At 53.4% G+C, this 20,344-nt stretch overlaps 1 protein-coding gene across 5 annotated transcripts in view; it reads left to right on the forward strand.

Moving 5' to 3' along the window:
• Window positions 1–9,351: 9,351 nt before the first annotated feature.
• Window positions 9,352–20,344, forward strand: part of FERMT2 (fermitin family member 2) — a 50,824-nt gene continuing 39,831 nt past the window's right edge. For 4 of the 5 annotated variants that reach the window (XM_038138190.1, XM_038138191.1, XM_038138192.1 and 1 more), the window contains exons 1-2: window positions 9,352–9,426; window positions 10,345–10,513. In XM_038138190.1, the coding sequence (XP_037994118.1) occupies window positions 9,364–9,426; window positions 10,345–10,513 (232 nt within the window). In that variant the 5' untranslated portion in view covers window positions 9,352–9,363. Of the gene's footprint in view, window positions 9,427–10,150; window positions 10,514–20,344 lie in introns of those variants that run through there. The other variant, XM_038138193.1, reaches the window with a different exon arrangement.

The following is a 20,344-nucleotide window of genomic DNA, read 5'->3' on the forward strand; positions in this document are numbered from 1 at the left end:
TCATTTCCATGTGATTTGATGGAACTTTGGGGTTTTTTACTGTGGGTTTTTTTTTTTCCTTATTCTTTCCAGTGCTGCTATCACAGTTCTTGTCTTGTCCTGGCTCTGTCACCATCCGGTGTCATCGCTTGGGAGATGGAGGAGGAGGAGGCAGAGGTGTTTCCTTGCAAGGAACAAATGGAATAACCCATCCTTGTTCAGCTGGCAGCATCTCCAGGGTCCCAAACACACTGGAGAGCTGGAAGCAAAGCCTGGCCACTCCACAGCCCTGCAAGGAAGGACAGGGCACCAGAGGCTTGGAAAAAATACCCTGGCAGTACAACCCCGTGGATTTTCCCTTTAAGGAAAAAAAAATCCAGATGTGTCAGCATTTTGATTGTTGGATGGGGATGGGGTTTCCCTATGGCAGCCAGTGCTTGGTGCAGAGAGCTGTGGGAGCCAAGATAAATCCCTGACTGTTCATCACTTGGCATCCCAAGGTGGGAGAGCAGCAGGGGCCTGGGTTGGGATGCCAAATCTGCCCAGCGCCCTGGTCCATCCTGAGAAGGTGGCACTGAAGTTCTCACCTGTTCCTTCAGTTCCTTCCCCAGGGCTCTCACTTGCAGATGCCAGCTGAAGGCGTGACACCCATCATGGGGAATAACCACCTTCATTCTGATGGGACAAGGGGTGATGGGTTTCCACTGCCAGAGGGCAGGGATGGATGGGAGATTGGGAAGGAATTCTTCCCTATGAGGGTGATGGGGCCCTGGCACAGGGTGCCCAGAGTAGCTGTGGCTGCCCCTGGATCCCTGGAAGTGTTCCACACCATGGTGGTCATGGCCTGGAGCAACCTGGGATAGCGGAAGGTGTCCCTGCCATGACAGGTGTGGAACAAGATGGGATTTAAGGTCCCTTCCAACCCAAACCATTCCAGGATCCTACAATTCCATGATCTCTGCTATCAGAGAGTCCCAGAATGGATTGGGTTGGAAAGAACCTTAAATCCCATCTTGTTCCACACCTGTCACAGCAGGGACACCTTCCACTGTCCCAGGCTGCTCCAAGCCCTGTCCAGCCTGGCCTTGGGCACTTCCAGGGATCCAGGGGCAGCCACAGCTGCTCTGGGCACCCTGCGCCAGGGCCTGCTCACCCTCCCAGCTGAGGATTTCTCCCCAGTATCTAAACTAAACCTCCCCTTGTGAGCCCTCGCCGTGGTTTGCAGCGGGGCTGCCCCAGTCCCTCGGTGGGATCCCCGGTCCCACGGTGACCTCACCTGAACCAATTCCCCCCTCTGTGCCATCCCCTTTCCCAAGAGCTTCCTGATGGCCTGTTAAGCCACTCCAGAGCATTGACCTGATTTTCTCCTTGTCTCCAGGATGTTTCCTCTCCTGCTGCCACGGGCCTTGGCTTCTCCTCCCACCCTCCCACGGCTGCAGGGCCGCGTCTCGCAGCGCATTCCTCCGCCTCGGAATCTCCGCCTTGCTATCTAAGGAGCTGAAGGATATTTCCAACCCAGCCCTGCCAGAAAATATTGGCATCCACCTCCATCTCCTGTCCTCCTGCACACGCATCCAGCTCCTCGAGCGCTCTGATTCTCTGCCATGTTTAAACAACCATCACTGACAGGCAGCTCTCGATCCAGCAGGTTATTTTCTTTCCTGGCTGGAGGGTTTTTTTCCCCCTTTCCCAAGCCCCAGCTGGTTCTGCAGCTTCCTCTCCTAGTGACTGGGTTGGACTCTTCCTGCTGAGTGTCCATGCTGAGATTTACCTGCAAGTGGGACTGGAGCAAGGCTGTGCCTGGCATTAACTTCAGCCCACCTTTGCAGAGAATCGCAGAGTCACAGAATGGTTTAGAAGGGACCTTAAAGGTCGCCTGGTTCCAACCCTGCTGCCATGGACAGGGCTGCCACTTGAAGCTGCAGAGAAGCTCTTGCAGCTCCAGCATCCTCCAGTTCAAGCAATGAGCTGTCAAAAGGTTTTTCTGGCCAGAGAAGGCGGGAGAGCCCTGCTGGCACAGAGTGGGCACAGCGACCACCCAGGACTCCTTTTCCTGCCTTTTAAAATCCTCTGATGGTGGAGTGACTCCTTCATTCCCTCCCATCTCAAAAGCCTCCCCAAAGAGCCAGTCTGGGCCTTTCTCCGGATGATTTGTCCATTGCTTTTTGCCCGTCCCTTGTGGAAAGGCAGAACGGGACATTTCCTCCCTCTTCCATCCCTCCCTCCCTAGACAAACCCCTCTTTTATCTGCCTGAAGATGTTATCATCATTCTTTCTTTCTCTAGGGTAAACAGCTTGAATTCTTTCAACCTTTCCTCATTGGCCACTCTCCTGTCCCACCAGGATCTGCTGAGGAACTGGCACTGGGGGTCCTCAGTGGGGCCCTCCATGAGCCCACCTGACCCTTCTTTTGCAGGGAATGTGGGGCTGCACCAGGAGCACCACAGGACCTTGGCAGCAGACACCGTGTGTCTTCCAGGAGCTCACAAATCACCTCAATTCCATGGGATTTGGGGGATTCCCAGCACGACTGCCCATTCCCAGCCAGCTGAGAGCCCACCTCCCTTTCCTAGGGAGCTGCTGATCGCTTCAGAGCGCTCTGCTTGGAGATGAAGTTCATCCCACCCAGCTGATTCAATAACATTGACCTTATTAAAGCACTCTGCCCTGCTCTGTCTCTATTTTTCCAGCTCTAACTGCATTACCAGCCCGCTCGCATCCGATCTTTCCGGTGAAAGCTGGAGCTGGAAAAGCACAGAGCCATGCAGCTGTCTGGGCATCATCCATCTCCCCCTTCCCCCAGAACAACAGGTTCCCAAATGTGCTGCAGCTTCTCAGGGCATCTCAGGGGTCTGAGGGGCAAATGAAAGGTATTTACCCCTTCAACAGATGGATTTTTCTGATTGTGTTCCCCAAATCCTTTTTTTCAGCTCAGAGCAGCTCTCTGAGAGCTGCAGCGATCCACGGTGGAGAGATGTGGATGTGACCAGGAAATCTGAGCTCGGTGTCCCTCAGGGCACAACCCCCCTGTTTCCCTGCAGCCTCCCAGTGTTAATTTCCCTTCAAAAGGAAGCAATTTGGGGTTATTTTTTAACCAATGCTGCACATTTTTTAACCAATGCTGCTTTTCCACCCCAGCCATCCTGGGCAGAGTGATCCAGTTGAGATCTGCATCCTCAGAGGTTGTAAGTCACTCCCGTGTGTCCAGCCTGGACTTCTCCATCTGGAAAACAGGGAGAAAATTGCTGTGATTCCCTTGTATGCAGCCATTCATTGCGGGACATGATCAGGGAATTTGGGTGACCTGTGCTCACGCACACCCCCAACACAGCAAGAAGAGCCAGAATATAGAATCCCAAAATCCCAGGATGGTTTGGGCTGGAAGGGACCTTGAAGATCATCTCACTCCAGCGCCCCTGCTATGGGCAGACATCATCGGTTTTGGGTAAAAACAAGACAGCAAAGATTTTGGGGGGCTGAAAAGGTCCTAGGGGATGATGCTGAGTCGCTCCCCCTGGACCTGTGACTTGGGCTCTGGTGCCTCACACAGGGTGAAAGTGTCCTTCTCCATCAGGGCCGTGTCCCCAGACACCCCATGGAGCCCTGTGGTGTCGGTGCTTTGCTCAGGGACCTGTTATCAGCCAGCTCTCACAGAGCTCTGACGTGGGAACCGATAAAAACTCCCCTTTAGTGCTTCTCAGTCTGTGGCAGCACATGAGCAAAGGCAGCTCTGTCCTTTGTGCCCTCCTCTCCTCCTCCTCTCCTCTCCTCTCCTCTCCTCTCCTCTCCTCTCCTCTCCTCTCCTCTCCTCTCCTCTCCTCTCCTCCTCCTCTCCTCCTCCTCTTCTCTCCTCATTCTCCTTCTCTTCTCTCCTCTCCTTCTCCCTCTTCTTCTCCTTCTCCTTCTCCTTCTCCTTCTCCTTCTCCTTCTCCTTCTCCTTCTCCTTCTCCTTCTCCTTCTCCTTCTCCTTCTCCTCTCCTCTCCTCCTGCAGCTCTCGCAGCAGGGGTGGGATTTATCCCGAGGGTGTGATTTATAGGGCAGGTGTGATTTATGGGGCTGCTGCTATACTCGGGGTAGGCTTTGCAGCCTTGGAGAGCTCCCTGCACCTTGCCTCAAGTCCCTTATTCCCGAGGTTTTGGATGTTTCTGGCATCAGGCAACGGGAACAAGAGGTGGGGTTTCTGCTGCCAGCCTCTCCTTCCTTCTGGCTGGGCTTGGGGGCAGTGAACCCCATCCTTAGGGAGCTTGAGGCCTCATGGGTCTCTCTCAGGATGCCACATGAAAGGGAAGTGTGGGATTTTGGGGCATAATTGGTCTACAAGTGTGTCCCCAACTGCTCTCCCCACCTGGGTGTGCCCATTTCCCTCCCCGAGCTGCTGCTGTCATACCCCTGTCATGGGGATGAAGAATAAACCCACCTCAGAGCATTTTGGGGGGCTGTGGGGTGGGGACAGGACTCTGGAACCAAGTGGGTTTTTGGTGGAGCCAGCATGGAGCATCCCAGTGCCATCCAGAGGGGATGGGTGGCCCAGGCTGGGGCTTCTGGGGGTTCCACAGTAGGAAAATCCATCCCCATCCCCATCCCCGCACCCCCTGAGCACCGCTGGCCAGCCCCATCCCCAGGGCTGCATTTCCTTCTCCATTCCACAATTTGGGGATTTTTGCCAAGCTCCAGAGCAACACCAGAGCGCATCCATAGAGTGGGAGTTGTCCGGCGTGTCTCAGGGATGCCCCAGGCCTCAGTTCCTCAAAAAAGCCTGTCAGAGCAGCTTCTCCTCCCCCTGAGAGAGGGAAAACTGATGGGCTGGGAGCCAATTTCCCGAGCCGTTGGGGAGGGAAGGGCTGGGGCAGGGGAGATAACGGGATGTGCCAGGGCTGGGCTGATGCTGCAGCTGGTGCCGGGTGTGGGGCTGCCCCTCTGGAGTCACACAGGGTGCTGGGGACACTTTTCCTCCCCTCCTTCACCACCTGGGAGACCTGCAGGGTGCCAGCACAGGGTGAGTTCCCACAGCTCCACTTCCCATCAAGTGGCTTCCCCCAAAAGGGCCTGAAGAGCAGCTGTGAATAATTGATGGTGGAATTTGGGGATTTTTTTTTTCCCCCTCCAGTAAATGATTCCCAAATAGATGTTTCCCACTATCTGGCCAGAGAAATGTCAGATCCATCAGATGAATTATTTGGGATTTTTTGGTGTTTCTTCGTGCTGACTAACAGTGGATAAATGATTCAGGGTGTTACTTCTGACACCCCAGAGTCACCAGCCCCAGGGATGGTGATTGAGTGTTGCCTGACATTTGGATTTTCTTTGAGCCTCAGCTCCATGGGAGAAATCCAGCCTTCCAGGCTGGCCTTGGTATTTGCAAAGGCAGAAGAATAGGAGGCCTTCTGGAGGTGGAGAAAAGCCAGAACGGGAGTGGCAAAGGCTCAAAAAATCTGATGGACAATGGAAAGTGGTTTAATATATTGCATATTGTGGGAAAAGAGGGGGTGTGGGAGATGTTTGAGCCTTCGGGCTGGATGAAGGCAATGGTCCAACATCCCTGAGGGTTCTGGAGATGTCTGAAAGATGGATGTGGGCAGCAGCACCTGAGAGGGACAAATTCCTGCAACCCTGTGCAGCGTTTACCACGGGAAGTCACAAGCTGAGGATGATGAGTGGTCCCAAAACCATCAGTCAGGCACGGGTGATGCAGAGGAAGATCAGCAATGGGAGAGATTCCTGGGCATGGCTCCTGGGAGACACTCAGGCACCAGGCTGGAAGGTGCAGGGATATTTTGCAGCCCTGGTGATGAATCAGCTTTTAGGAGAATTTATCTGGGATTTATCCAAATTCTCCATCACATGGACTCAGGCGTTCAGCTAACAACTCCCTTTGGCTCCAAGTGATGTTTTAGGATGCTCTAGAACCCGCCAGCCCTTCCAGAAGGACACAAAATTCAAGGACACTCCTGACACTGGGGACAACCAACCAGAAAATTAATTGGGGCACGTTGCTTCCTGTGTGGGCCAAAGCAAGAGTCACACTCAGTGGAGGTCACTCCTGGCAGCTGGAAACATCAGAAGGACACAGAAAAAGGCTAAAAGATAAGTGACAGCACGGGAATTAATGCCAGCAGGAAACCAGTGGCTGACACAGGCCCAGCCAGAGAAGCAGCAGAGTGCTGTGCTATGAAGAGCTGACTGCAGAGGAGAAAACCTCCCAGCCTGAGGCTTCAAGAGCTTAATTGACCCAAATACCTGGAAAGAAGGTGAAGAGGGGACAGAGAAGAGCCCTGCAGGGAGGTTGGTCCTGCAGCACAAGCCTGGCAGGCTCCAGTGCACCGTGGCTGATTTCAGGAACTAGAGGAAGGAAAATGAGAGGGGAATTTGTAGCTGTAGGGCCTTGAAACCTCAGCCTGACTTGCCAAGGAGGAGGCACCTCAATCCAGCTTCGTGCCTCTTACCTCAGTGTAGCTATCTCTTGCAGCCAAGGATTAATTCCAGATGCTGCCAGGAGAAGCTGTGGATGCCCTGGAAGTGTTCCAGGTCAGGCAGGACAGGGCTTGGAGTGACCTGGTCTATGGAAGGTGTCCCTGCCCATGGCAGAGGGGAATAGAGATTATTTTTAAGGTCCCTTCCAACCCAAACTATTCCAGCATTCTATGATTTTGTAACCTTGGAGCATGAAGAACCAGGCTGGATGGTTGTGACAGTGTTGAATCTTGGTCCCTGGCTTCATCCCATGTGGCCTTGGCCATAGAAAAGGGACATGGACAAGGGACAGAGAGACAGGACATAGGGAATGGCTTCCCACTGCCAGAGGGCAGGGTTGGATAGGGTAATTGGAAGAAATTCCTGGCTCTGAGGGTGGGCAGGCCCTGGCACAGGGTGCCCAGAGAAGCTGGGGCTGCCCCTGGATCCCTGGAAGCATCCAAGGCTAGGTTGGACAAGGCTTGGAGCGACCAAACCACAATCACAACCTAGAAAGACTAAAGCTCCCCATCTCCTGTGCCTCTTCAAGATCCTTATCACAAATATCCTTCATCCCTTCATGATGGGAATACTGGATTAACTCCATGCACGACCCGGGTGGTGGCACATTTCTAGGACACGTAACCACCACAGCATCAATGCTCTGCCCTTACATCCAGAAAAATAGGAGAAATCCACGTCACGTGGATGTTTCTGAAATGACAAAATCAGGGAAGAGCGAATGTGGCCAGGAATAAACAAGGAAGCAGAGTTACCCAGCATGTTTCCTTTGCCAGAAGCGTGACCTTGTCCCTGCTGGGAAATGGTCATTTGTGAAAAGGGAGCCCTGGCCGCGTCCAAAAGACGCTGGAGGCGGAAGGGGATGAAGAGGTGGAAGATTGGAGTGAGATGGTCTTTAAGGTCTCCTCCAACCCAAACTATTCTGTGATTCCATGTTTTTGTGAAGTCAAGACCTTGCAAACCCCGCGTGAACCAGTGGCAGTGGTTTGGAAGGGAGAATATGGGCTGGGAAATGTTGGAGACACAAAAAAATGGAGGGAATAACAAACATCAGCATTTCTCCTTTTTGGTTGGTTTTTTTCCTGAAACTTCATCCTTTTTAAGAAAGAAGCTGCAGACATATCAAGGAATGCTGCAGGAATATCAAGACCCAGAGAGGTGACAGGAGCCTGCTCACCACCAGGTCAGAGGATGTCGTGCTTGGACCATCTGAGGAAAAAGAGCCTTTCTTTACACAGAGATTTGGGGGATTTCTCTGTCTCTGTGTACAGAGACAGGCTGGGCACTCGGTCCTGTTGCTTTCTCAGCTCCAGCCACCCAGCAAAGGCACCGAGCAGCAGAGTTCCATGGCTGGTGACCCTGGGAAGAGCCAGTCTGACCGGCTTGCCCGGAGCAGCCAGGCAGGAACGCCAGCTGCCTCCAACAACTGCCCATAACGCTTTAAAAACCAAAACAGAGGTCACGGGCTAAAAAAAAAAAAGTGACAAAACAAACTGGGGACAGGGAAATTGTCACTCAGCTTCACCTCTAGTTTCCCAAGGATGCCCGTGGAGCCATTTCACTGGAAAAGTACCCCGGTTTCCACAAAGAAGGAGCAGATGGGGTGGGAGCTGCGGCGCGGGCAGGTCTGGTAGGTATCATCCCAACCCCGGTGGAAGCGGCCATGCATTTCGGCACCTTATTTGGCATTGCTGCTCCTAGGGAGAGAGGACTTGTTGCAAACAGTGGGAAGAGCCCTGGGGATGCTTGGCTGCCTCTGACGCAAGAGCTGCGCCGGTGCATTTTTGACCTTGCTTCGGCTCTCTGCAGCTCAGGGAGCCTCTCCCTCCGCACAGGGAAGGAGCCCCCGGGATGGAGAGGGCAGGGAGAGGGGCTCTGGGGAAAGGGAGACTCTGCCAGTGGGTTTAGGAGCAGAAGGAGCCGGCAGCCTTTCCTCAGCGTGCAGCCAGCTGTACTAAAAGGTTACCAGCTCCGCGGGGCCGTATCCAATTGCATCAGCTGGGAACCTCGTCCAACACGCCGGGCCGAGAGTAACCCTTTCTATTTATTGCCCTATTGTTTGAGGCTGGAGGAACACGGAGATACCATCTGGGAAAGCTTTGTTGTTACAGACCGGCTCTCGCCTGCGCTCCAGAGTCACCCTCTAAATCACGCTCCGGCTTCCACATTTGGGGAGATGGAATGGGGGTTCCTCTGAGCAGGGATTGAGGTCCCAGGAGGGTTTGAGGGGGGAGGTCACCTGCTGCAGCGTCACCCAGTTTCCCTCTGGCAGCATCAGCCACGTTAGCAAAAACCTTTGGATAAATCCTGGCTAAGTCTGCCCAGAGTGACCTCAGGAAAGGTTTTATTAGTATTAAAGGTATTAAAGGTATATTAGGTCTTAAAGCAGAGGAACAGCCTTTATAAATATCTCCATTCTAATGGCAAAGTGAAAATTAGAAAAATTTTACCATCCTGTTACGAGGTTTTGTTGCCCGTGTGGTGCCAAAGCAACCTGGTCTAGTGGAAGTTGTCCCTGCCCATGGCAGGGGATTGGAACCAGACGGTCTCATGGTCCCTTCCAACCCAAACCATGCCATGATTCCATGGTCCTGAAGCTCCCGCTGCCATTCACGGGGAATGCGGGCAATGGTTGGCAGAGCCGTCCCTGAGGCTGCCAGGGCGGGCACAGCTTTGCTGGGATGTGACTTGCCATCACCTGGCACGGGGCAGGATACATCCACAGCGCTGGACCTCAAACCACAGCCCCTTCCGCGTGTTGGATTTTCAGGAAGCGCGGTTGCTTGGCGGGATGTGTGTATCACTGGGTGGAGGAGCTACAGGAAGCGGATAATATTTTTTTTTCCTCCATTTGTGCCGGTTCAGACCCTTTTATTTAAAGACAGTTCCCATTTCCCATATTCACACAGATTATGAGGATGGAGGGAACCAGCCCATCTCCCAGCCTCAACGGCGGCACAGGCTACTATGCCAAGGTAGGGTTTTGCCAAAGGGGAAGGATTTTTCCTATTGATTCGGGGGCAGTCCTAAAAAACACCCCAAAGGGTACAGAATGGGCACGGCTGCCATGGAACCCACGCGTGTTTGGGATGCCGAGGTTCCGCCAGCCCCAATGGATGCTCTCCGGGCTGGCTCCCGAATTTCCCCCTCTGGATGCCCTGGGACCAGCGGCCACGAGCCGAGGCGGGCAGGGCTGAGGAAAGCTGGGCACAGCCGGGCCGCGATGGGATAAACCGGGATGAGCTGAGCCGGGATGAGGCGGGCAGAGCCAAGCCGGGATAAACTGGGCCGAGCCGGGATAAACCGAGCTGGGACAAACTGGGCCGAGCCGGGATGGGCAGAGCTGAGCCGGGATAAGCCAGGCAGAGCTGAGCCGAACCGGGACAAGCCAGGCAGAGCTGAGCCGGGCTGAGTTGAGCCGGGCCGAGCCGAGCCGAGCCGAGCTGAGTTGAGCCGGGCCGGGCACAGCCGGGCCGGGCCGGGCCGAACCGCGCCGATCCCAAGCCGGGCCGGACCGATCCCGGCCGGGCCGCCCCCCGGCGATTCCCGGATGTTGGAGCGGCCCCCACTTACTCCGTCCTTCGCTTCCATAAAAGGCCAAGGGGCCCGGCAGCCACAGGCGCGTTTTTCCTTTAATTATTATCCCCCTCCTCCTCCTCCCTCCCTCTCTTCCCTCCCTCCGCCTCCCGCTCTGCCCGCCCGCGCTGCTCCTCCCGCGGCGGCCCCTCAGGAGCGGCGGCGGCGGCGGCGGGCAGCGCTGCGGCCCCGATCCCGCCCCACCGCGCCCCCAGCCCTGCCCCGGGGCGCGGAGCGGCCACAGCCGGGCCCATCCCGCCGCCTCTGCCGCTGCTGATCCCGCTCCCGCTCCGTGCCGGGCGCGGCCGGCGGCGCAGGAGGCCGGGGCCATGGCGCTGGACGGGATCCGCATGCCGGACGGCTGCTACGCCGACGGGACGTGGGAGCTGAGCGTCCATGTCACCGACCTGGGCCGCGACGTCACCCTGAGGGTCACCGGCGAGATCCACATCGGCGGCGTCATGCTGCGCCTCGTCGAGAAGCTCGGTGAGTGCCCCGGGACCCCTCGAGCAGCCCGGCATCCTCCCAGTGCTCAGCACCCTGCTCCGGTGCTGTGCTTTAACTCCCAGCGCCCTGCCCGGTGCGGTGCCCGAGTACCCCAGTTTAGCCCCCAGCACTCTGCTCCAGTGTTGAGCTCCTGCTCCCAGCCCAGTGCAGTGCCCAGCTCCCAGCGCTCTGCTGCAGGACTGTGCTCCAGCTCCCAGCCTCCTGCCCGGTGTAGTGCCCTAGTACCCCACTTTAGTCCCCAGCACTCTGCTCCGGTACCTGCTTCAGCTCGCAGCACCCTGACCCAGTATCCAGCTTTAGCTCCCAGCACTCTGCTCCAGTGTTGTGCTCCAGCTCCCAGCACTCTGCTGCAGGATTGTGCTCCAGCCCCCTGCCCATTTAGTGCCAGAGTACCCCAGTTTAGCCCCCAGCACTCTGCTCCAGTACCTGCTTCAGCTCGCAGTACCCTGACCCAGTACCCTGCTTTAGCTCCCAGCGCCTCTGCTCCAGTACAGTGCTCCAGCACTCTGCTCCAGGGCTGTACTTTTGTCTCCCAGCACCCTCTCCCAGTACTGGGCTGTAGCTCCCAGCATCCTGCCCCGGTGCAGTGCCTGACCCCCCAGCACCCTGCTCCAGTATTGCCATACAGCTCCCAGCACCCTGTCCCAGTACTGTGCTCCAGAGAGGCTCCCAGCACCCTGCCCCAGCTCCCAGCATCCTGCCCCCGTACTGTGTTTTAGCTCCAGCACCCTCTCCCAGTACTCTGCCTTAGCTGCCAGCAGCAGGGAGCCCCCCAGGTCCCCCACACCTTGCCCTAGCCCCCCATATCTTCCTCACGTCCTTCACCACCCCGGGTCCTCAGCCCCATCCACGGGCTGCTGCACTCCCGGGATTTTACACCGAGTTAGGAAACGGCTCCGTTTTCGCCTTGGGGCTGGGGGTTTGTTTGGGGGCTCCCCACAGTTTGCACCCAAACTCCATCCCGAAGTTCCGTGCGAGCAGAGCGCTCCCGAAGAGCCCGTGGGGCGATCGGTGGGGTGATGTGGGCCAGGGGACCTGGGGGACACGGCGGTGTGCGGTGGCTTCGGGAGCGCACCTGGACAAAGAGCTGCGTCTGTCCGGGACGCGTGGGATCGCCGGGACGCGGCCGGGGCTCTGTCCCCGCCGAAAGCGGGGAGCCCGAACCTCCCGCCCCCATCTTGTCTTTTTATCGCTTCTTTATGGCTCGGCTGTGTTTACCCAGCGGTGCAGCCCGGCCTGATGGCTGTAATTGCTCAAATAAAATATTAATTGCGAGGTCCCGCGCGTGCCTGCGGCTGTGGGAGTAGCAGAGCTGTCAGCTGCTGCAGCTCCTGCTCCGCCGCGGAGCCCGCGGGTGCCTTTAAAGCGCCCATCTCTGCCCCCGTGCTTAGGTTTTGATTTATTAATTATCTCGGAGTCGCAGGAAGGAAGAGATGGATATAAATACGCTGCCTTTCCAAAGGAAGCGAGCGCTCGCATCAAAGGGTCTCGTGCTGAACTCCCCGAAAACTTGATTTTATTCTGTTGTGTTTTGTTGTTTTTTGTTTTGTTTTTTTTTTTTTTTTACTTTAACGCTGGAGGTGCAGAAAGTTTTGCTGAAGTTGGCTGGAGAAAAAGCAAATTCTAGAGGTGATAAAAAAAATCCCCCCGTGAGTGAAGGAGCGATGCTGTCCCTCGGTGCTGCGTGCCGGGAGATGCCGGAGCAGCTCCAGGAGCAGCTCCAGGGCCGAAGCGTGTGTGGAAGGAAAGCCAGGCATGTGCGCGGGGCCGGAGCCCGGGAGGACCGAAATTAGCTCCTGACGTAATCCATCCCCCCCCGAAATGTTTGCCCGGATCCTCTCCACTTGTTAAATTAGGGATTGTATGAGAGGGAAGGAATGCGGCGGCCGTGGGGAGAGGGGCTGGAGCTCCCCGGGGGGCTCAGCCCCAGTGCCTCCCTTCCCGGCATGGTCACATCCATGGATTTCTCCAGCTGCTGCCTTCTCTTTCCCCTTGGCTTTCGTTGCCCGGCCAAGCTATACGTATTTAGTTCCTTTTAATCTTCCTGCGTGTCAGCTCTTCCAGCCCTCTCATTATTTTTATGGCTCTTCTTTGAGCTGCTGCCAGTGGAGCGGGGTCGGGTGGGACGGGGCTCGTTCCTCATCCTCCCCTGCTCCTCAATGCCTCCCTTCATCCAGCCTCTGCATCAATTCATTTTGCAATTTTTCCACATCAAAACCCTTTTCCCTGCGTTTTTAACCTTTTCCTGCCTGTCGTTCCTCTGTTTAATTCCTTACTTCAACAACTTTCAGTGTTAACAAGAATTATTCTTCTCCTGCCAAGCAGATTTTCTGCTGTGAGTTTTAAGGAAATTTCCTAAATGTGAAGTTTCCTTGCAGTTCTGTGTTTCCCTGTGGGATGCCCCATGGGCTGTTCACACTGTGCGGGGAGGAAGGAAGGTGGGTCAGTGCCTTAGGCTGGGGTTTGCCTGCTCCATCCTCTGGGACAAATCCTTCGGCCTTTGGAAAGGAGATTTCTGTGGCCTGCCTGGAGTTCCACTGAAGTGTAGGACATCAGTGAGAATCTGCAGCAGATCAGCCACACTGTGGTTGTAGGGTGCTGGTAGGAGCTCTTCCCCATCAGTGAACAGAGAGGAAAAATGCCTTCCCTCCTCCCAGCAGCAAGGAGAGCTTGGAAAAGGGAAGAAAATCTTGATTTATAAATGCTCCTACAGCATTTATTGATGCTTGTAGGAGAAAGAGTGCAGTAAATATCCTGTTGGGATGAAGCAGGAGCCCAGCAAAGTGTTTCCTCCTTAACTTCAAGGCTGCAGATATCCATAAATCCCATGGACTCAGTCCCTGCCTGCACAGAGCTGCAGTTGGACTCTTTGGGAACAGGCAATTAAAATCTGTGGCTGATGCAGGCAGGGATTGGAGGAAGCCCAAGCAGCAGATAGGGATTCTGGTAACTCAAGTGAATTGCAATGACCTGTTGGCTCCCCTGTTATTCATCACCCACTGGATTAAGCCACTCCATTAATTGAGCCGTGCCAAGTTCTTGGCAAAGTCATCCCTGAAAAAGAAGCAAAAAAAAAACTGCTGAGGTTTTAAGAGCAGCAGCATTTAGTTGCTCTGTGAGGGCTGGGGTCTGTACTGGAAAATCCTGGTGCTCTCTCAGGGTTTTTTAGGAATTTTGCCACTATTGACTTACAAACAAAAAAACAAAAAAAAATAAAGCGAGGTTTAAAATCACTGGGAGCAGAGGAAGGAAGGAAGTGAACGCAGGTTATTGTTGTTGTCAACTTGAGGCTGTTTTAAACACATGGAATTAAAAAAATCCTCCTTTTTTTTTTTTTTTTTTTTTTTTAAACACAATTGGGAGGAGCTCTGTGGAGTTTATGGAATTCTGTGGGATATATGGGGGATGCTCTGTCTGGTCACGGGAATAAAGGAATAGCTGACAGAAACAGGGCAGGGGGGACAAACGGTGTCTGGCAGAGGCACAGCCTAAGACAGATGACCTAAATGTGCACTGAGCAGATTCAGAAAGTCTGTGGATAGAAGTTTTGTGATGGAAATGTGGATTTCTCTCTGGCATTTTCTACAAGCAGGATATGGGTGGCAGGCGACTCCAGCTCCTGGGGTTTGCTGGGAGCACTGAGCACATTTTTGGGCTTTTACCTGAGGAAAATAGATAAGTGGGTGGGGAAAAAAAACCCAGCAAGATTTGGAATTATAGATGTCCTTCTGGACCAGAAGGGGTTAAGGATGGGTAACGTGGTGGAATCCCTATTTTAGTGACCTGGGATGGGCAGGAGAGCTGACATGGATAAATGACAGAGCAAACCCTCTGCCTTCAGACAGGCTGATAAGGGCGGGCAGTGATGACATCTCCTGAAGCCTTGGGGTCTTTTTTTTGTGAATGGAAGCGGGGATAAGGGTTTGTGCAACTGATTTAACCTCCATTGTTCCCTTTGGCAGCTCCTCCACTATCTTCTTTTTGTCACCTGGGAGAGGGTGGGATGTCACCTGAGGACTGGCACGGGAGTTGTCCCATGCAGTTTTGATTGTAGCACTTCAGGCTCTTTTTTAAAGTGGTTTCAGCCTGCAAATGTGTCTGGGATTCACCCCAGGGGCTCTCTTCACCATTAAATAGACTTTGCTGTGTTATCTTCCAAGGATTTCAGCTGCACTCCTTGCAAGATCAATTCTAAATATTAGTGTTATTCTGCCTGCGAAGTCTCCTCTCCTTAATGGACCCCTGAAAGGTTTATGAATAAAACACCAGCAAAGTGCAGCGTCATTGATTTGCCCAGGTTTGTGTTTGAGGTTTTGCAGTGCTTATAAACACCCCGGGCCCTCGTGGGACTGGCTGGGAAATTTTTTTTGCCTTGCAACTGGAATGAACTCTTAGAAACAGCTTAAGGCTATGGGAGAGAAATGCAGAGTCCTTGTCCCAGCCCATTCCTGTTGTGAGCACAAGGCAGGAGGAGGCTGCAGGGCTTGGCTTGTAGGTGGCTTGTTCCCTGTGCTTTGGAATTTGCTAGAATGCTGCATCCAGACCTGGGATCCTCATAGGAAGGACATGGAGCTGCTGGAGCAAATCCAGAGGCAGCCATGGAGCTGCTCCAAGGGCTGGAGCCAGGCTGGGAGAGCTGGGGGTGCTCCCCTGGAGAGGAGAAGGCTCCAGGCAGAGCTCAGAGCCCCTGGCAGGGCCTGAAGGGGCTCCAGGAGAGCTGGAGAGGGACTGGGGACAAGGCCTGGAGGGACAGGACACAGGGAATGGCTCCCAGTGCCAGAGGGCAGGGATGGATGGGAGATTGGGAAGGAATTCTTCCCTGGTTGCCCAGAGCAGCTGTGGCTGCCCCTGGATCCCTGGCAGTGTCCCAGGCCAGGTTTAACAGGACTTGGAGCAGCCTGGGATGGTGGAAGGTGTCCCTGCAGGGGTGGAATGAGATGGATTTTAAGTTCCATTCCAACCCAAACCTTTCTGGGATTCTCTGATTGTAGCCACGCTTCCCAGAATTAGCTGTCTGAGCATCACTGCTCAGTGCCAGGTGTGAGCTCAGGGTGTTCCCCAATCTGTGCCCACAGTGTCACCTGGGCACCTTCACTTGGGACATCCACAGAAGCTCCTCTGTCCCTCAGTTGCCACCTGAGAGGAGAAGGTGGTTTTGCTTCAAAATCAGTGCTCAGTGTTGCTTTCCAAGCGCATGATGGCCATGAGAGGACTCAAGTGCCATTCAGTCCTCGGGGAGCTGTTTGTGTCCCCTCTGGGGCTGGGTGCTGAGACCTTGTCCCAAATAATGTCACAAATGGGGGTGGTGTTTGGGGCGGGCACTGACCCTGCTCCAGATTGCCCTGGAAAATTTCTTCCCAAGCTTTTAAACAGCAAAACCTGCTCAGCTGGCAGTGGGATGGTGAGCACGGAGGGGATCTGGCACCTGCTGAGCACCAGAATCCTCCTGCTCCACATCCAGGCAGGATTTTGGGCTGTTCTGGTTGGAATTGGTACCCCACTGGATGCTTCCACCTCAGCAACATCCTCCAGGAGACCAGCAGAGCTGCTCCCATTCCAATTTCCAAACTGCCACTTGATGAATTAATCGTGGATTCACGTGTGGCCTGTGCTGATCCCCACCCTCCAAACAGCACATTTTTGGTGACATTAAGTGACACCGTGCCAGTGCTGTGAGCACACCCCTCCAGCCATGCACGTTGATCTGTGAGGGGCTGGCTCATTCCTTTACATCCAGCTTTGGACTCCAGGAAGCTCCAACGTGGGCTCAGACTGATGGTGGCTCAAATAAAGTCCTCTTTGTGAGCCTGAGTGGAATATTCAGCTGAGCTGCCCATGACCAGAGGAATTCAGGGTGGGGGGAGGTAAAAGCCACGTAGAGGCAGCTCGGAGCTGCACTCACAGCATTTAATATCTGTACTCAGAGTGGTGATGCTTCTTTAGGGGCAAAAACAATTAGGATTTTATTTTTATTTACTTGTTTGTTTTTAATTCTGTCGCTGCGAGCCATCTGATTTGGCTGGCAAGAGCTCGCAGGTGCCAGTGGGAGGGGAAGGAGCACGGGGTGGGAGGTGGTGTTGGTGCTCCTGCAGATCCCAGAGCCTGGGTTTGTCACACCACAGACAGGAAATTGTTGGGGTTGCTGCTCCCACCCAGCCCAAATCAGTAGTTTCCTCTTCCAGCTCCCTCAGGTTTCGATTTGACACAAGGCACGTGGGGAAACTGAAAAATCACAGAAATCATCCCATTCACACACTTCCCCTTTTTTAAATCATTTTTTTTTTCTTTCCTTTCCCTTTTTCTTCCATCTTTCTTTCCATCAGGGCTTGTGTTTCATCCAGGCATCTGCTGGATGTGTCTAAACCATACAAAAACTCCAAGAAATTGTACTCAGAATAGAATCCCTGGAAATGTTCAAGGCTGTGTTGGACTTGGAGCACCCTGCTCCACTGGAAGGTGTCTCTTGGGGTGGAATTAAATGGTTTTTAAGGTCACTTCCAACCCCAACCACTCTGTGATTCCATGGTTCAGCAAACCAGGCACCTGGATTTTAACCCTTGGTCTTTGATGTGATTAAAAAAAAAAAGGATTGTGGATAACTGCCTGAAATTGTGGATGTGGGGAATGTTTACTGAGTTGGGAAAGATGAGGGATTATTTGCACTGCAAACTTCAGTTGTTTCAACATCACCAGGGACACCAACACTGCCAGCTCCTGGTTTGGGTGTCGGGGGAGTTTTTTTAGTGGTGGTTTTTCTGACAGATGAGGGGAAGGAAGGAGATTTACAGCCCTTGTGGAGCTCACTGACTTCAGCCCAGCATCCAGCCCTGGGTGTGCTTGGGGGAAAAAAAGTCTCGTGGTGTGAAAGCATCTTGGGGAAGCTGCATTTCTTCATTCTCATTCTGAAATGTGAATTAACTGATTACTTAGAAAGGGGCAGAGAAACAAAACTGAGCAAAACTCAGCTGGCAGGGTTCAGTTCTGGGTGTTCCAGTGGCTTTCAGGGGTTTATGGTGTGTAATTTGGAAAAGTGCTGAGACCCCCAGATTCCTGTTGGATGGAATTTTAGCAGAGTTGCTGTAATTTAGTTTTCTTGCCCAGGTTTGCTTTTTACACATAGCTCTCATCCAGGCTGAAGCTTCTACCAGGTAGGACTGTTGGGACAGACCATGCAGAGGGCTCAGAAAACCAGATGAAAGCTTATTTATTTATTTATTTTTATTTCTGGAGAGCTGGTTTTGGTTTTTCTTACATTCACCCATTTTCCAGCGAGGATGCAGCTCCCACTCTGTGGCCATTCAGATGAGAACCTCAGCTGGGAGCTGGGTGCGTGGCATGGCCCTGTGCCAGCACTGATCCCCCTCTCCCAGACCAGCTGGGATCTTGGGACACCTCCACTTTTTGATAAAATATGGCTGAATTTGCCCAACAGGTTGAGAACAGCTCTGGGAGGGGATGCACATAAAAAACCAGCCCCACCAGCACCTGCAGAAACCTTCCCCTTTACAACCTCAGCTGATTTTTAGCTTGCAGAACATCCTGACAGCACCAGGAAAAAATCCATCCTGCCAATGGATCCAGAAATCCATCCTGCCAATGGATCCAGAAATCCATCCTGCCAATGGATCCAGAAATCCATCCTGCCAATGGATTTTAAATCTCTTCCCAGCCCATTACACCTGCTTGGCTGCTGGTTGTTTTCTTTTCCCCTGCTCCCTGCAGGCACATGTTCTTTGGGAAGGGTTAATTGCTGAAACTCCAATTCAGTTAGAAAGTCAAATTTTATGAAATTGCCTGGAAGAAGCTGTGTCCCTGTCTTGCTCAGCTTCCCATCCTGGCTGATGCTCCACAGAGCTTTGTCCAGCTCCAGAGCTTCTGCAGCAGGAGTTGTCCCCATCCCTCATGTCCTGCCCCAGGGCTTTAGTGCCAGCACTTGGGCCTGTGATGGGTGAGGCAGATCCAGGCTCAAGGCTGGGGGTGTTAAAGGCCTTTAAAAGTGTTCTGTGTTCATTAATGAGCTCTGGTGAACAGGCAAAACCAAAAAGAATTCATGGAATCCCAGAATGGTTTGGGTTGGAAGGGACCATCTCATTCCACCCCTGCCGTGGGCATGGACACCTTCCACTGTCCCAGGCTGCTCCAAACCCTGTCCAGCCTGGCCTCGGGCACTTCCAGGGATCCAGGGGCAGCCCCAGCTTCTCTGGGCACCCTGTGCCAGGGCCCTGTTCTTCCAACCATGGTCCCACATGGATCTGTAGGAGAAGGACCAACGCTTACAGTTATGGAGTGGGGTGAGGCTGCCTGAGGTATCCTCAGGGCTCCAGAGGTCACTTTCCAGGCATCTGGGCTTTAACCAGGGATTAACCATCGCTAAAGCACTTGGGGAATTGCCTGGTGAGAGGTTGGGAATTCAAGGTTGGGAATTCAGGCTGCCCATCATTCTCATTCCCATTCAGGTTGCCTGCCTGATGCATCATCCTTCCCAGTACACATCCTCTGGCTCCCTGGCTGGGTGTGATGTCTTCTTGGCAGCACCAGCTCCTCTGGCTTGCACATTCCTTGGGGATGAGTCAGGACTGCAGGCTGCTGTCACCCTGGGACACTTGTCCTTTTTGGAGAGGGAAGGGAGCATGATCCCTGGAGAAGTCCTTTCCCCTTTCCTTTCCCCTTTCCTTTCCCCTTTCCTTTCCCCTTTCCTTTCCCCTTTCCTTTCCCCTTTCCTTTCCCCTTTCCTTTCCCCTTTCCTTTCCCCTTTCCTTTCCCCTTTCCTTTCCCCTTTCCTTTCCCCTTTCCTTTCCCCTTTCCTTTCCCCTTTCCTTTCCCCTTTCCTTTCCCCTTTCCTTTCCCCCTTTCCTTTCCCCTTTCCTTTCCCCTTTCCTTTCCCCTTTCCTTTCCCCTTTCCTTTCCCCTTTCCTTTCCCCTTTCCTTTCCCCTTTCCTTTCCCCTTTCCTTTCCCCTTTCCTTTCCCCTTTCCTTTCCCCTTTCCTTTCCCCTTTCCTTTCCCCTTTCCTTTCCCCTTTCCTTTCCCCTTTCCTTTCCCCTTTCCTTTCCCTCCTTCCCTCCCAGTGCTTCCTCTTTTGCTGGCCGAATCATGGAAACCACATTCCTTAATCAAATTTCCTGCCATTCCTCATCATTCCATGGAGGCAGGAGCAGCCAGTGGAAGCCTCCTCTGGAAGGCTGCTTGATCAATGGCGGGGAGCATTGGCAAAATCAGGTTGTGAAGATCCTGTTTCAAAAAAAAAATTCCAATTGAAAAAAACACTAATCCACCCTTGCTTTCCTTTCTTCCATGGCACAGAAAAATGAGTAATCCACATTTCTCTGGGTTGCTGGTGCAAGGATTTAAAGGAATTCTGCACAGCACTGGCAAAGACCTTCCTGAGCCCATCAGTGCTCGGGAGCTGAGGTGACCTCTGGAGAGTTTCCCAATATTCCAGCTGGGTTCAGCATCACTGGAAAATTTCTCTCCTTGCTTATGGGTTTAGACAGGATTTGGTATGGCTGTGCAAGCATTTAAATGGAACATGAAGCTACCAAATATCCAAAAAGCTAAAAATTACAGGGAAAATTTTGCAGGAAAATGTGATGCCACGTCCATGGAAGTGCTCAAGGTCAGGCTGGATGGGCCATGGATAATGAGAGGTGTCCCTGCCCATGGCAGGGGAGTGGAACGAGATACAATCCAAGTTAATAAACTTTCAAGTAAGCTAATTGAGCAATCCTATTAACAGTGGAAAGAGCTTCCTTCCTCGAGTTTACTTTAGAAACACAGTGGCTTTCAGGCTTGTTAGGATTTGCTCTTCTCCC

This window comes from Motacilla alba, chromosome 5 (genome assembly GCF_015832195.1).
Source record: "Motacilla alba alba isolate MOTALB_02 chromosome 5, Motacilla_alba_V1.0_pri, whole genome shotgun sequence".
In the NCBI taxonomy this organism is placed as follows: domain Eukaryota; kingdom Metazoa; phylum Chordata; class Aves; order Passeriformes; family Motacillidae; genus Motacilla; species Motacilla alba.